The sequence below is a fragment of the Octopus sinensis genome, linkage group LG2 (genome assembly GCF_006345805.1).
Source record: "Octopus sinensis linkage group LG2, ASM634580v1, whole genome shotgun sequence".
Classification (NCBI taxonomy): domain Eukaryota; kingdom Metazoa; phylum Mollusca; class Cephalopoda; order Octopoda; family Octopodidae; genus Octopus; species Octopus sinensis.
The window spans coordinates 89,813,492-89,830,556 of record NC_042998.1 but is presented as its reverse complement, the minus strand read 5'-3'; the positions used below and the strand labels follow the sequence as shown (position 1 = coordinate 89,830,556).

General features: G+C 32.0%; 1 protein-coding gene across 10 annotated transcripts in view; it reads right to left on the bottom strand.

Annotated features, from left to right (window-relative positions):
• Positions 1–17,065, bottom strand: part of LOC115223963 (collagen alpha-1(I) chain) — a 317,450-nt gene that overhangs the window by 40,087 nt on the left and 260,298 nt on the right. For all 10 annotated transcript variants that reach the window (XM_029794720.2, XM_029794747.2, XM_029794756.2 and 7 more), the window contains 8 exons: positions 14,422–14,529; positions 12,847–12,993; positions 12,614–12,751; positions 11,017–11,172; positions 10,425–10,542; positions 9,304–9,377; positions 2,351–2,491; positions 30–191 (listed from right to left, as the gene is read on the bottom strand). In XM_029794720.2, coding sequence (XP_029650580.1) covers positions 30–191; positions 2,351–2,491; positions 9,304–9,377; positions 10,425–10,542; positions 11,017–11,172; positions 12,614–12,751; positions 12,847–12,993; positions 14,422–14,529 — 1,044 coding nt within the window. The remainder of the gene's footprint in view (positions 1–29; positions 192–2,350; positions 2,492–9,303; positions 9,378–10,424; positions 10,543–11,016; positions 11,173–12,613; positions 12,752–12,846; positions 12,994–14,421; positions 14,530–17,065) is intronic.

The window sequence follows — 17,065 nt, the reverse complement described above, 5'->3', positions numbered from 1 at the left end:
TAAAGGGTAGAAACTCTATAGTAGCTTACCGCATGTGAAGCAGAATAAGTCTGATCATTAATTGTGCTGGAACCACCATATGAATGTTGTCGAGGTCCTGGAGGTCCTGGAGGCCCACGGAGACCTGGTCTTCCTGGAATTGATACTCCTGGAATTCCAGGAATACCCTGGCCTGTATTTCCTTTTACTCCCTAAAAGAAAAATACGCAGAAAAATATCCATAAAAATTAATATCTATCATGATAAAAATCGTGATTTTTCAACCAATAGGGAAGTTTGTTACTCAACCATGGGAAAACGATGGTAAATTTCCTTGTCTTAGTTGAAATTTGCCATTATTATATTAGATTGCATTTCAAATACTAGACCTCTGATCTTTGGGTTTCTGATCAGCCACTTTCATGTAACATACTTACTAAAATATTACCAATTGAAGCTAACTTAATAACAACAATGTCTAAAATTTTGAATCAAAAAGGTGCCTCAACATAAAGGGTCAGTCACAGGTGGACCACTGAATACTTCAGAACTTTTCTAAAAAATTTTCAAAATATAATGCATTATATAACAATAGGGTTACATGGGAATCTTTTTGTAAGATATGATGTAACATATATGTGAACCATAGGCAAATATAAGTAAAAATGACAAGTGAGCCATTAGAAGAAAAAGTTGCTAATACTCAATATACATAATTACTTGTTTACCTAGAAATAGTAGGCTAGTCTTCTAACTGATGAACTACAATCTTAAAAAAAGAAACACGCAGTGGATAATGTAGTCATAAATATGATATATTGAAAAAGAAAAAAAAATGTGAACAGAAACCATACCCCACATCCATAAAAAATAAGCTAGTAAGGGTTAGAATGTTGTTGATCATATATCTTTTTGATCAGAACTGCTCTGGGACTAATTACCTGCAATACATTTTCTTCAGTTCTCAAGATGATATTACACATCAAGGTGATGACATATTGCTCTTTCTCTATCTCTCTGTCTCCTTGCTCAGCATCCTGAAATTCTTTTGAGTTTACTATCCAAATTTTAATAGTTTCAAAAGAAATTCAAATATGAGGTGATATCAAAATTTTCCCAGACTAGTTCTGTAGCATGCCAAAAGATGGCAGTACTTGATTGTATGTGCAGCAAGAGCTAGCAGTGGCCTTCATGAAGCAGTGTGCTGAGTGACATCATTGTATTTACTTCACAAGTTGTGAAATTTGGGATTTTGCTGTTGTCAGTTATTTTGTCAAAGAGTCAATGTGAAATTTTGCATTGAACTTCAGAAGTCTGCTAGAGAGAGATTGAGCATGCTTTAGCAAGCTTACAACGATGAAGCAATGGGTTGTATGCATTGTTTCAAGGGGCATGGGCACTTCAAAAGTGAAAGAACATCCCTGGAAGTTGATGAGCAATCTGAAAGACCTGCAATGAGCATCACCACGGAGATGTGGGGAAAATTCATCAGCTTGTGCATGAGAATCATCAGAGGACAATCAATGACATTTTGAAGCATTTGAGAGAAGTCATTAGGCAAAATTGACCAAACTATGAAGCATGAAGAACTGGATTCTTTACAACGACAATGTACCCGTCACCAAGCTCTCCTCACTTGTGAGTTTCTCACCAAAAACAACATGGTATTGCTTCTGCACTTACCATATTCACCAGATTTAACACTTGCAGACTTCCCCAAGATGTAAATGCAATTGAAAGGTTGCTATTTTGACACTGTTGTTGAGACCCAGAGTGAATCACAAAAATCTTCGATTTGCATATAGAAAACAACTTCCAGGCTGGATTCCATAAATGGTAGGAATACTGAGACTGATGTATTGCTGTGCAAGGTGACTATTTCAAAGGAGAACTTAGCTAAAGTAAGTTATATTTTATTAAATATAAGTAGTCCTGGAACCTTTTGATACCACCTCGTAGAATTCATTATACTTAACTATAATGTTTATATAACTGAATTATATATAATGGAAAGATTTCTTAGTTCTTAGAAGTGGTGGTTGGTTTTTAACCTTCTCTTTGTTCCTTTTCCATGTAAATACTCTGCTTTCTACTGATTCAAGTGTACAATCATTCATCAAATAAATAACATATTCTGAATCAATTTGTGTATCTCTTTTAAACACATTTCTTAAAATATTACTTTTAGCATTTGAAGAAAAATATAATATAATGCTGAAGTAACAATACTCACTTAATAGAAATTCTTGCCACAGTCTTATCACTAACAACCTCTGTCTCACTAATTAAACATCTCAACCAATAAGCTATTATGTCTTTATTTTATATTGAGGGACAATATGTTAAAGAAACACTTTAGAAACAAACTAACCATTTCTCCTTTTTGTCCTTTTTGTCCATAAAGTCTATATGCATCACTATGTCCATTTGAACCAGCATAGCCACCGCTATTTGGTGGTCCTGGTGGTCCTGGGGGCCCTGGTGGTCCTGGTGCTCCAGCATTACCTTTATACTGAAATTCAGACAGAAAATTAATGTATTGACTCACCAATGGGAAATAAGCATTTAAAAACAAACAGATATCATATACATAGGGGTCTTGGGTTTAGTTCCACTGTGTAGCGCCTTGAGCAGTGTCTTCTATTATAGTCAATCAAAGCCTTGTGAATAGATGGAAACTGAAAGATGCCTGTCGAAAATATATGTATGTGAGCGTATTTGTGTGAATCCTTGTTTCAACATCATATGATGATTGTAAATGAACATTACCATCATACAAGCAATGTTGTTTGTTTCCATGAAAAAACATGTCTGGCAATGGGAAAATATTACCTTGCTTGGAAACAGGTGAAGGCTGATGACAGGAAGGGCATTTGACTATAGAAAATCTACCTCAACAACTTCCATTTAACTATGCAAGCATGAAAAAGTGGTCATTAAATGAGGATAATAATAGTGATGATTTTCTGTGTGTATGTATATATATATATATCTATATATATTATATTAAATTAGAGACAAAACCACTATTATGCAAATCAAACAAAGAAAGACTTAAGCCAATACATAAAATAATTTATATAAATTTAGAAATTTAACAATTATAAATAACCACTACGATTGTTTCATGTCTTATTTCAGCACATCTTTGAGACATTCTTCAGATGGTTTCAAAACCTAAAATATAATCAATATTTTTAAGATATAAATAATCTATATAATCTAAATAAAAATTTACTTATAATAAACACTATTATTAAATATGATTATATCGAAATCGACTATAATGTTAAATATTAACTTTAATTTATAAGGTAGAAATCCATATTCTAATATCCATTTTAGTCTATATCTACTTATATAGATGTTATAATGCTGCCCTATACTTCTACACATTACTTATGCATACTCGCACACACACACATACAATCACTCATTCATAAACATATGCTCTCAGCAATACACTAACACAGAGGAGAAATAACATCCAGTAACTGCAGATACTCAACCACATACTTATAGAAATATTTATTCTTAGTAAAATAGTATTAAATAAATACTATATACTATATGTATGTAATAAACATATATAAATACGTAAACAAACACACACACACACACATATATATATCTATACATACACAAATACATATAGACACGGATATTTTATAATGCAGCCCTATATTTCTACACATTAATTATGCATACTCGCACACACACACACACATACAATCACTCATTCTTTAACGTATGCACACTGCAAGACACTAACACAGTAAATATAAAAACATTTTCTCTAGTAATAATTTTGGAGTAGGTTATTCCACCACTAATAATGTAGGTAACATTATTTCTTCTTTTAACAAATTTAAACTGAATAATTTTTATAAAAATAAATTATTTAATAATACCAATAAAGATAAGACACTAATTAACTGTACATGTAGAGATAAATCTAAATGTAAATTAAATAATAAATGTGATATTAATGATGTAGTGTATAAATGTATAGTTACATTACATGATAAGAATTTTAAGAATAATAATAACTCAAACACGATATATATAGGGTCTACTTCCTCTAAAATAAAATTAAGAATCGCACAACATTTGAATTCTTTTAAAAATAAAAACTTAATCAACTCCACTGGACTTAGCAAGTACATTTGGAGACTTAAATCCCAAAATATTAATTATAATTTATCTTGGGAAATAATTAGTAAAACTAAATTATATACTATAGGAGCGAATTTTTGTTATTTGTGCTCTAATGAGTTTAAGGAAATTTTATTTTATAAGCATGATAATTTACTGAATACTGGTGAAGAGCGCAAAATAAAATGCAGACACAAGTTACTTTACTTATATAATAAGTTCTTGATAAATAATAATTATTTATTAGCATTAAATAGCTCCTTATTTATTGGTTTTTGTTCTAGTATTATAAATATACTAAGTGATATGGAGTACTTATTATTATAATTATAATTTTTTTTAGTTATTTAGGTTATGTTTTTAATTATAGTTAGATTATAGATGGTTTTTCATTGTATTAATAAATATTTTATTAATGAATATTAAATATTTAATGTTTTATTGAATATTGAGTCTGTAAGTTATAATTTTATTTATCTTAGATTTAATTTAATATTTACCTCTATTATGTATTGTAGTGTGATTATAGACATTTATATATATATATTTATTTATAATTTATGTGAATGTGTGTGTTTGTATATATGTGTATTTGATGATGTGTATATATATATATATATATATATATATATATGTATATGTATTTGTTTATTTGTATGGGTGTGGGTGTGTATATATTGGTGTATATATCGAGTATTGCATGTATGTATATGTATATATGAGTGTGTATATGTGTATGGGTGTAAGTGTGTGTATATATGTATATGAATGTATGTGAGTATGTATGTGTATATGTGTATGTATATGTATATGTATGTATATGTGTATGTGTGTATATACGTATTTGTACATGTATATGTATATGTGTATATGTGTATATATGTATATGTACATGTATATGTTTGGATATTTTCTTATATATTTACGTATACGTATGTATGGTTATACTATAAATTTTGATTAGTATAGATATATTTGTTATGAATACTAATATTAGATTATGATATAAGGGTATGGGAAATAATTTATAATATGTAGGGGGTTACTATATAAATTTATTTTTATGTATTTAATAATAAGTGGTTTTTAATCATTTAATTTATTTTGTATTAAGTTTCATTTATCAAAGTTATTTTATTAATAAATATTATAGTATAGAGAGATTTTATTCTTTATTTGTGAATGCATTCTATTTACAATGATAAACATATAATTTTCCATTCATAATCTTTAAATAACGTTGGTTCCTCACGCGCAAAGAATTTATCAAAAATTTATTCTATTTTTTGCTTATAACGTAATTCTATGAGTTTCTCTTAAACGCTGTTTGTGATTCAAAATTAGTTCATAGTTTAAAACTCGCCATAAAGGTACGTATCTTTTAAGATCTCCAAATGTTAATTTTTAATATTGTATAAGCCTTAGGAGTAATAATATTCTCCTTATGTTAATATGCTGTTTATGTAATGATCTATTTATCGTAATTTTCTATGTTATTAGTTATTAAATAATTTAGATAAACTTTGATAAATTAGATAGGTTTCGACTTAAGATGGTTTAGGCCATGTCTAATATAATAGCATAATTTATATTAGATAATATTCCCATTCATAATTTTGTTTATAGTACTTATAGTATTTTTGAATACTATATTACTAAGTATGGAATATTCCTATAAGTATGTGGCTGAGTATCTGTGGCTACTGGATGTTGTTTCTCCTCTGTGTTAGTGTCTTGCAGTGTGCATACGTTAAAGAATGAGTGATTGTATGTGTGTGTGTGCGAGTATGCATAATTAATGTGTAGAAATATAGGGCTGCATTATAAAATATCTGTGTCTATATGTATTTGTGTATGTATAGATATATATATGTGTGTGTGTGTGTTTGTTTACGTATTTATGTATGTTTATTACATACATATAGTATATAGTATTTATTTAATACTATTTTACTAAGAATAAATATTTCTATAAGTATGTGGTTGAGTATCTGCAGTTACTGGATGTTATTTCTCCTCTGTGTTAGTGTATTGCTGAGAGTATATGTTTATGAATGAGTGATTGTATGTGTGTGTGTGCAAGTATGCATAAGTAATGTGTAGAAGTATAGGGCAGCATTATAACATCTATATAAGTAGATATAGACTAAAATGGATATTAGAATATGGATTTCTACCTTATAAATTAAAGTTAATATTTAACATTATAGTCGATTTCGATATAATCATATTTAATAATAGTGTTTATTATAAGTAAATTTTTATTTAGATTATATAGATTATTTATATCTTAAAGATATTGATTATATTTTAGGTTTTGAAACCACCTGAAGAATGTCTCAAAGATGTGCTGAAATAAGGCATGAAACGATCGTAGTGATTATTTATAATTGTTAAATTTCTAAATTTATATAAATTATTTTATGTATTGGCTTAAGTCTTTCTTTGTTTGATTTGCATAATAGTGGTTTTGTCTCTAATTTAATATAATATAATATTTTACTATAAAATTGGATTCAATCCTAAATCTGATTTTTCCCTGTAAATTTGGATTTATTCCCTAATATTTATTATATATATATATATATATATATATAATATATATATATATATATATATATATATATATATATATATATATATATCAAAATAAGCAACAAAGATATCCAGAGGTAATGCAGTACGGTCATTTCATGTGACTCCATTTAATTGAACAATGCAATCGTTTCATTACATCAATTTAAAATGTAGAACGATCTTCAGCTGCACAAAGACATAGAATTTAATTAAATTAGAAGGATACATTAGTATAATTTTACTTAAAATCGATCGTACTGCATTACCTTTGGATATCCTTGTTGCTTATTTTGATTTTAATCACCTTATTTTGAAATTGTATGGATAATACCGTACTAAATTCTGGAGCCTCAACTTAGGTACCATATTCATCTGAATCTAAATTTTTACTTATATATATATATATATATTTACATATATATGATTTCTCCATGCTGAACTGCTGAAAACTGCAAGTTGTTTTTCATTCTCTTTCTGTTTATTTTCTCTTATTCCTTTCTATTGAAGAGCGTAGGCTTGAAATGTAAAAGACTTTTCCTTTTTCCCAAACATCAAACTAATACATTTGCTTGTTGTTCATACACCTGTCTTCATCTTTTGTTTTTCTATAAATTCAACTACATATACATACATGTATATATATACCTTCTCGACTTATGACTGAGATCTGTCCCAGCTAATAGGCTGTAAGTCAATCTGGTCATATGTTGGATTTATATTTTTCAACACTATTTTCATTCAAACACGACTGGTGGTTGAAAACGACTGAGTGACAGATAGTGGCAAGCAGTGGATGTCTGGGTTGGAGGGAGGTCTGCATTGCCAGATCCTGCCATAGTTATCATACACGTAGCTACCCAATGTCCAAAAATCGATTTTTAATTTATAAATTTTTTTGTGGTCATAAGTATGGATGTTCGTAGGCCACATAGGTCATAAGTCAAGGAGAAGGTGTATAAGATATATTTTATCTTAATATATCCTTTATCTTAAGGTATCTTTTATTTTAAGATATCATTTATCTTTTATTTGGTTCAATCATTAGACTGCAGCCATGCTGGGGTACTGCCTTGAAGAATTTTTAGTCAACTAAATCAGTTCCAGTATTTATTCATTTTTAAACCTGATACTTATTTTATCAGTGTCTTTTGTTGAACCATTTAGTTATAGAGATGTAAACACACCAATACCAGTTGTCAAGTGGTGGTGGGAGATAAACACACACACATGCACGCACACACACACACACACACACACACATACATACACGCACACATCTATCATATATATACAATGGCCTTCTTTCAGTTTCCATCTACTAAATCTACTCACAAGTCCTTGGTTGACCTGAAGCTATAGTAGAAGACACTTGCCCAAGGTGCCATACAATAAGACTGAAATGCCTGCAGGTGCACACCTTCAGCCATTTGAGACTGATAAGTCACCTTATCTACAAAGCATTTTATAAGTGTAAAATCGACGGTCATTCTATGACTGGCCATAACTTTTAACTTTCTAAAATATACATTACTGCTCTAATGTTTTAGGGTATATGTCTTTTTTCGATATATAAACTACTGACTAGCATGGCCGTATGGTAAGAGGTACAGATGTGGCTGTGTGGTAAGAAGCTTGATTCCCAACTACATGGTTCTGGATTCAGCCCCACTACATGGCACCTTGTGTCTTCTACTATATCCTCAGACTGACCAAAGCCTTGTGAGTGGATTTGGTAGATGGAAACTGAAAGAAGCCTGCTGTATATATATGTATAAATATATTTGTATGTGTCTTTGTGTTTGTGTTTGTCCCCCCCCCACTTGACAACCAGTGATGGCATGTTTCCACCCCCATAACATAATGGTGTATGTCATCTTAAGTGACGTTTACTTATATTACAAGACATCTAAACTGAATTAAGCTCTCAATGGCTTAATTCCACCTTATGATGTGCCCACTTCAATTACAGTGAATGTAAAGATGTGTGCATGAAAGAAAAGATTTTAAACATTAAGAAAATTTAGTTGATTCAATAAATACCATGGTGTACATGTTCATGTTTGTAATTTTTACAGTATAACATGTATGGAATAATAAAAGTATGTAAAGAATCTATGTGACAATAAAATATTAATCATACTTCTTTGAGAATCTTTCATATTATAGTGTTATCACATCTACCTTTTAAAGTAAGCGTATCTGGTAACTCCTACTTGTAAGAATTCATTTCTTTTCTAGTCTCAAAGTCTTAACAGATGGAAAAAAACCAAATGGTAAGATGATATTGAACTGGAATTGTATTTGTCTAGTTAGTTACATGATTTGAGCCTTTAATAATACCAAAGCAATTACATAATGGAAGAATCACTTTAACTATTACAAAAACATACAAAACTATTAAATTCATTTTTCATTTACACATGCCAAAAAGTTTAATGCCTCAATAAATAAATAAATAATGAATTTAATAGAATTTTTGTTTTTGAAAGTCATAAAATGGTTATTTCTCAATGATACTGATCTTGTCTTTTATTTAGAATTCTGCTGGACTAAGTTGGCTATATTGGCAATACATACACCGTTAATACTTACATATATTTTATCAAATACACTAGTCTCAGACTTGCCACCTTTCTCTCCTTTTTCTCCTTTTTCTCCTCTGTAAACTGAAATGAGAACAAAATATCATAATCCATAATGACTATTTGGCAACTGCATAAATAAGAAATGAAATGAAACATTCCAACAGAACAATCAACAGTAGCCCATCGGAGAACTTTACAGATCTTAGATTACCTTCATTGCAAAAGGCAAGTGCCTTCTTACAGCAGTGTTCTCTTGCCTGCAGGTGCAAGATAAGAGTAGGACCATTAATTTAGGTATACTTGCCTCTCTGCCTGCTTCTCACTAAATTTAAAGGAGGGAAGCACCTCCCTAACCACTCTCATCTTTTTTATTTGATGTAGTACTTGATAAGTTGATGAAACTTCTTGTCTTTTCCACCCTAGTCAAAAAGACACAGAAACTTTCAGTGCCCTTCTCTATCAAAAGAAATCAACTGGGAAATGTTTTTGATAAGCTTGGCTTGTATACAGATCTGTGTTACATGTGGGATAATAGATGTTTGATATAATTGCACAAATCAACAATGCTCAGATACTGAAATAAGTTCACGAAGTTTGACTTTGTTGATCTTTATGCATCTTGGGCATGCGCTGTTGATGGTATTTCCATGTATGCTGAATTTTTCCAAATCACTAATGCTTCTAATGTCAGACCAAGCATTCTTGAAATTGCTCTAGCCCCCAGGTTGAAAATAAGTTGATTTGGTATAGTTGATATTCATTACATTATACACTTAGTAATTATAGATGCAGCATGGCTAAATGATTAAAAAGTTTGCTTAACAATCATCAGATCTCATCTTTTACTCTACAGCATGGTATCTTAGGATAGTATCTATAATATAAAGGTCCTTCCTTGTCACATTGTCATGCTGATTTTACTTGAGAATTATGTTATAGGTATATATATGTCAGTAATACAATATTAAACCACCCATACACTAATTCACTGAGAAAGTAGTTCGATTGATTAAGCAATTAAGTATTAACGGATGGAACTCCATTACTTTAATTCACTTAATAAAAAGCCTTGAAAGAGAGTAATCAGAGATTAATGAATTTAGAACAAAACAAATGGCAAATTTTTACTTCTTTCTGTATCTCCAGAACCTGTAGGTATTATCACTCCTGATGATGGAGAAGTATGTGGTCCAGGTGGGCCAGGTGGGCCAGGAGGTCCTGAACGGCCTGTATAACCACGTTCACCCTGTAAAATACAATGCATATTATCATTAACTGTTTCTGCAGTACCAGTTCATTAGGATTCAAAGACATCTAAAAATATGGAGTGATAAGAAAATAATCGAAAATAAAAGGCTGTATTTATTAAAGAGAAACTAATGTACAAAGGCGGCTTATCAAATGCTTGAGAACTCAAAGATCCAGTGATCAAAGATCTACAAATAACGCTATTCCCTTTGTCTATTTAGACTATACTTTATCGTTTGTTCAGCAATTTAGCAGTGATCCACTCTTCTTAATTCTGATCTATATCATCCCATGTTTTAGCATTTAACCTATGTGATTTTCATTTTAAAGTTAACAAGGTGTTTACTTGGGAAGATATTACTATTGTATTGATCAAGCTTAGAAAATTTATTGGTGTTCTTTCACTGACAAGTTAAACCTGATTACAATAGTTGTCAAAAAATGTGATACATTTCTAAAGAGTAGCTCTTACTTTGTCTCCTTTATGATGCAATCCATTAGAACCATCAGGTTTCCAAGATCCTGATACACCTGGTATTCCAGGAGGACCTGGTAGCCCTCTTTCTCCTGTTCTGCCTTTAAGGCCATATCCAGGCTCTCCTTTTCGTCCACGAAGTCCTTGCCGACCCTATAATGTGGAAGTTCAATAAATATTATTTTTATCATTATTAAACCAATTTTTAGATATGTTTGTAATTTCTTTTGAATCAGAATTGTTCTTTCTATTTTATTCATGTGTCTTGTGTGTAATTTAATAAACTAATGCTTTAGAACTACAATGCACTTTATTTAATTCTAACTATTAGACATGAGTGCAGGAATGACTGTGTGGTAAGTAGCTTGCTCACCAACCACATGGTTCTGGGTTCAGTCCCACTGCGTGGCACCTTAAGCAAGCGTCTTCTACTACAGCTTCAGATTGAACAAAGCTATGTAAGTGGATTTGGTAGATGGAAACTGAAAAAAGCCTGTTGTATATATATATATATATATATATATATATATAATATATATATATATATCTGTCTGTGTTTGTGTGTGTGTGTGTGTATTTATGTGTCTGTGTTTGTACCCCAACATCGTTTGACAACCAATGCTGGTGTGTTTACCTCCCTATAACTTAGTGGTTCGGCAAAAGAGACCGATAGAATAAGTACTAGTCTTACAAAGAATAAGTCCTGGGGTTGACTTGCTCGACTAAAGGTGGTGCTCCAGCATGGCTGCAGTTAAATGACTGCAATAAGTAAAAGAATAAAAGAATGTGGTTCACTAAAATTTTCATAGCATTATTATCATATACCCTTGAAGGCAGTGAGCTGGCAGAATAATTAGCATGCTGGGCAAAATGCTTAGTAGCATTTCATCCCTCTTTATGTTCTAAGTTCAAATTCTGCCTAGAATTTTAACTCAGAACATTTTTTTGAGCTCAATAACTTAAGTACCAGTCAAGTACTGGGCTTGATATTATAAACTTACCCCTACCAAAAATTTCAAGTTTGTGCCTATAATAGAAAGGATTATTATCCTGTACCATAAATCTACCAGTGCTTTGCTGATCACATTTCTTGAATCATGACTCTTGTTTAGGAATATAGCATGTATGAAATAGTAAGTGTATGATAACACATTCTATAATAAACACTTTACACATGCGCGCCCACTATCTTCACAAATGACTATTTTATCAGTGATAAGTAATTAAATTTAGTATCAGAGAAATATCCTCCACCAAATTATTCTAAAAGTATTGTTTCATAATTTGATCATTGTTATATGAATGCATCAAAATATATAACATCATTAGAATTAGAGGTGCTTAATAGATAATAAGTGAATACAATTTCTATATAGAAGTGTAGCAATATCTATTTCAACATATATTTTTCAGATTAAATATTTTATGAAGCATAATATAAAGAAAAAGAACCCCAAAAAACAAAAAAAAGAAAGTATTACTAGATAAGAGACAGTTCAAGTGAAATTATTAATTGCTTGAAATTATCAGTTAGTGTCAAAATATTAACTGGCAACAACCATTAAGAGATAATTATTTAAAGCAGAATACTTACTGTAAATCCAGGCATACCCATGTTTCCTTTGACGCCTTTTTTACCTGTATATCCCATACTGCCTTTTGGTCCAACAGGGCCACGCTCTCCTTTCAGGCCAACACAGCTACGACAACCACCTGGTTCTCCTTTGATACCCTATCAATATCACCAAATTAGACAATTGTACTGACAAGGAGAATTAATCATGACTGAACACCAAACAAATAAAGATATATGTCATAATGTCATACCTTTCCATTGGAGTAGCCTTCGGATAATCCAGGAACACCGGGGGGTCCAGGAGGCCCAGGTGGACCAGCGATTCCCTGGGGTCCAACTGGACCAGTGATTCCCTCGGGTCCAACTGGACCAGTACTGCCAGGTCTTCCAGGTTCTCCCTTTAATGGAAAATGGTTTAATAGAGAGTTGTGACTAGAAATCAATACCATGTTAATCTTTGTGGAATACTTTTGCATAATTTATAGAGAACATGAAAATATATGAAAAAAGGAGCAGAAATGAGAGAATAATAAAGTATATATATATATAGATAGATATAAACTCCTTTATTTTCTCTCCTTGTTTCTTTCTATGTTCCTTTCTGTGGAAGAGTGCAGGCTTGAAACATTAAAGACTTTTTCACTTCCCAAGCATTATACTAATACATCTGTTTGTTGTCTACACCACCTGTCGTCTTTTGTTTTTTTTGTGAATTCTCCATATATATATATATATATATATGTATGTATGTATGTATGTATGTATATGTATGTATGTATGTATGTATGTATGTATGTATGTATGTATGTATGTATATATGTATATATATATATATAATATATATATATATATATATATATATATATATATATTATATATATATATATATATATGTATATATATATATGATAAGCAGGAAGTAACTATCTTAAAATTTTGATCGGAATTTTATTATAATTATATTTACTTTTTTAATATTATTGTTTATTTATGAATTATATTTATTTTATATTTTTGTTTTTAGTTATGATATATATTCATTTTTTTATTGAAGGTTTTCTAAGTTTTCTAGTTCCAAATATCATATTTATTTATTCATCTAAAAATATTAAGATAATTACTTTTGACCTAGTCTCTATAATAAAATAGTAAATAATATTGCAGTAATATATTATTTTGAAAAACAGAAAACCAAAACAAGAAAAACAAACCAAAGTATAAACAAAACATTAACGGGGAACTAGTCATAGGGGATTTAATCACTGTCCCCATACTTTGTTTAAGATACTACCCACTTACTAAAAAGATAATAGTCAAGCACACATATAATTAACAAATGCTTGTTTAGCTTGTGCAAAGCCCAAATGCTTCCATGTACTTTCCATGTACTTTCCTTCACTTCAACAAGATACTTTCAGTGAGGAAAAAAATATTTGAAGCTCTATGTTAAGATTTAAACTATGGTCTCTTCACTTCCAGGTGGATATACTTCATATATACAAGGTTACAGAATAATTTCATCACAAACTTAGTGTTTAATTTACTTGGATATCTAGTATAAAATTTCGTTAGGTTTTGTATCTCTACTACCTCTTGTAACACTTGATACCCTGCAACACCCTTTGTTCCTTCCTAACTATTATACTCAGTCCTTGGCCTGCTGGAATCTTCTCCCTGCCCATGTTTTTCCTACAAGTAATAGTTTAAGAGAAACATTATCAACCTCAAGCTTACTAGACTTGGAGAGCCCACAAGGGCCATGGTGCTGCCTCTCCTCAAAATCCTGCAAGTGAAAAAAGAATTCATCTTTACTGATTAAGTCTTACCTTTTGTCCATTTATTATTACACTACCATCGGAAGTTTTAATCTCAGGAGGAATTCCAGAGGGACCAGGGGGGCCAGGTGGACCTGCAGGGCCAACTCGACCTATTCCCTATATAAAAGAAATGAATGATTTATAAAGATTGATCACTTGAAGAATATTGTATTACACTTCATAGATAAATGTTTTTGTAATTTTCATTTTTTTTTGTTTCATTGTTTAGCTGTTTAATAACTGAAACATAGAATAGATCTACAAACTAATTTTTTTTGTGACCAAATTCTAGCAATTTGTTTATCCATTGGACTTCAAGATAAATATTCATATTTTTAAGGATTGAAAATAGCTAACTGGATGTCATGACAAGTTATTGAGTCATTGAAGAAAACAAGACACAACTTTGTAATCTGCAAGCTACACTGTTTTCTATTAACCTCTGTAAATTAGTCACTGAATAAAATTAAAAAGACTGGAGATAGTTCTTGGTAAAGTTAAACTTTAAAATCATCTTTTGGGGTATAAATGTACTAATATTTATATTGATGTTCAAAATATCATTCTGGGACAAACTCCAGTGAACATTCAATGTCATAACAGTGGCTGTCCCATTATTATTTTGGTAGTATGCTCTCATAATATTATGACTTAAAATATATTCTCAGTATATACACCTGAGTGTAACAATTACAAGAAGTATTATAGAGAGTTCTGACTGCTGCATTGAAGATGCAGAGCAAGCTACAAAGAGGCCCATACCTCCTCACTGTTTTGTGAATGTGTGTTGTAGGAAGATATTCTAATTTAGAATATTTAGTTTTTGATGCAAGGTCGTCAGCATAGAGGAGCTCCCAGGGGCATCCTGTCTTGAATTCCTCTGTTATTGCCTGGAGGACTATGATAAATAGAAGGGGGCTGAGGACTGAACCTTGGTGGACACCAACCTCTACATGGAATTCTTCACTGTACTCGTTGCCAACCCTCACCTTACTGACAGTGTCCCTGTATCATGCTTGCACAGCTCTCACTAACCATTCATCTATCCCTAGTTTCCTCATTGACCAAAAGATAAGGGATCAGGAGACCCTGTCAAAGGCTTTCTCCATATCAACAAAAGTCAGGTACAGAAGTTCATCTTTGGCTACATATTTCTCTTGTAGCTGTCTTACCAGAAATATAGCCCACTTATGAATATCCCTCATTCATTGGACAATAAACTTTGCTTCCAAAGCCCTATTGAGGCAAGTGAAATTAAAATCAAAATTGCTGATGTGGCCGATGACAGTACCACCTGATTGGCACTCATGCCAGTGGAACATTAAAAGCACATCTGAACATGGGGTGTAACCAGTCCATTTATGAGTACCCTTCATTCATTGGACAATAAACTTTGCTTGTGAAGACCTATTGAAGCTAGTGAAATGAAATAAAAATCGCTGACATGGCCAATGACAGTACTGCCTGATTGGCACTCATGCCAGTGGAATGTTAAAAACACATCTGAGCATGATCATTGCCAGGGCCATGTATTGGCACCCATGCCAGTGGCACATAAAAAGCACCATTTGAGCATGATCGTTGCCAGTGTTGCCTTACCAGCACATGTGCCGGTGGCATGTGGAAAACAATATTTGTGTGGTCATTGCCAGTGCCGCTGGACTGGATCCCATGCAGCTAGCATGTAAAAGACATCTTTTGAGCATGGTCATTGCCAGAACCGCCTGAATGGCCCTCGTGCTGGTGGCATGTAAAAGCACCCACTACACTCTTGGAATGGTTGGCGTTAGGAAGGGCATCCAGCTGTAGAAACTTTGGCAGATCAGATTGAGCCTGGTGCAGCCTTCTGGCTCACCAGTCCTCAGTCAAACCATCCAACCCATGCCAGCATGGAAAGCGGACATTAAACGACAACGATGATGATGATGATCTATATATACATATATATATTGTATATGTGTGTGTGTGTGCGTGTGTGTGTGGTTGAGTAGTAGACAACATAAGATAGTTATAAATGAGCATCACTATTGGACAAGCCGGTTTCTGTGAAAGGTGCAGGAGTGGCTATGTGGTAAGTAGCTTGCTTACCAACCACATGGTTCTGGGTTCAGTCCCACTGTGTGGCACCTTGGGCAAGTGTCTTCTACTATAGCCTCAGGCCGACCAAAGCCTTGTGAGTGGATTTGGTAGATGGAAACTGAAAGAAGCCCGTTGTATATATGTATATATATATATATGAATGTATGTGTGTGTATATGTTTGTGTGTCTGTGTCTGTCCCCCAACTTTGCTTGACAACTAATGCTGGTGTGTTTATGTCCCTGTAACTTAGCAGTTCAGCAAAAGAGACTGATAGAATAAGTACTAGGCTTACAAAGAATAAGTCCTGGGGTCAATTTCTTCGACTAAAAATGGTGCTCCAGCATGGCTACAGTCAAATGACTGAGAAGAGTAAAAGAGTAAAAAGAGTATATGTTCAACTCTGGGGAAATATTACCTTATTTGGAAACATATAAGGGTTGATGTCAAGAAGGACATTCAATGATAGTAATTCTGCCTTAAAAAATTCCATCTGAATAGGAAAATGGATGTTAAAGTGATGATAATGATATAAATAATGGGCTTCTTCATAGTTCCCATCTACTAAATTCACT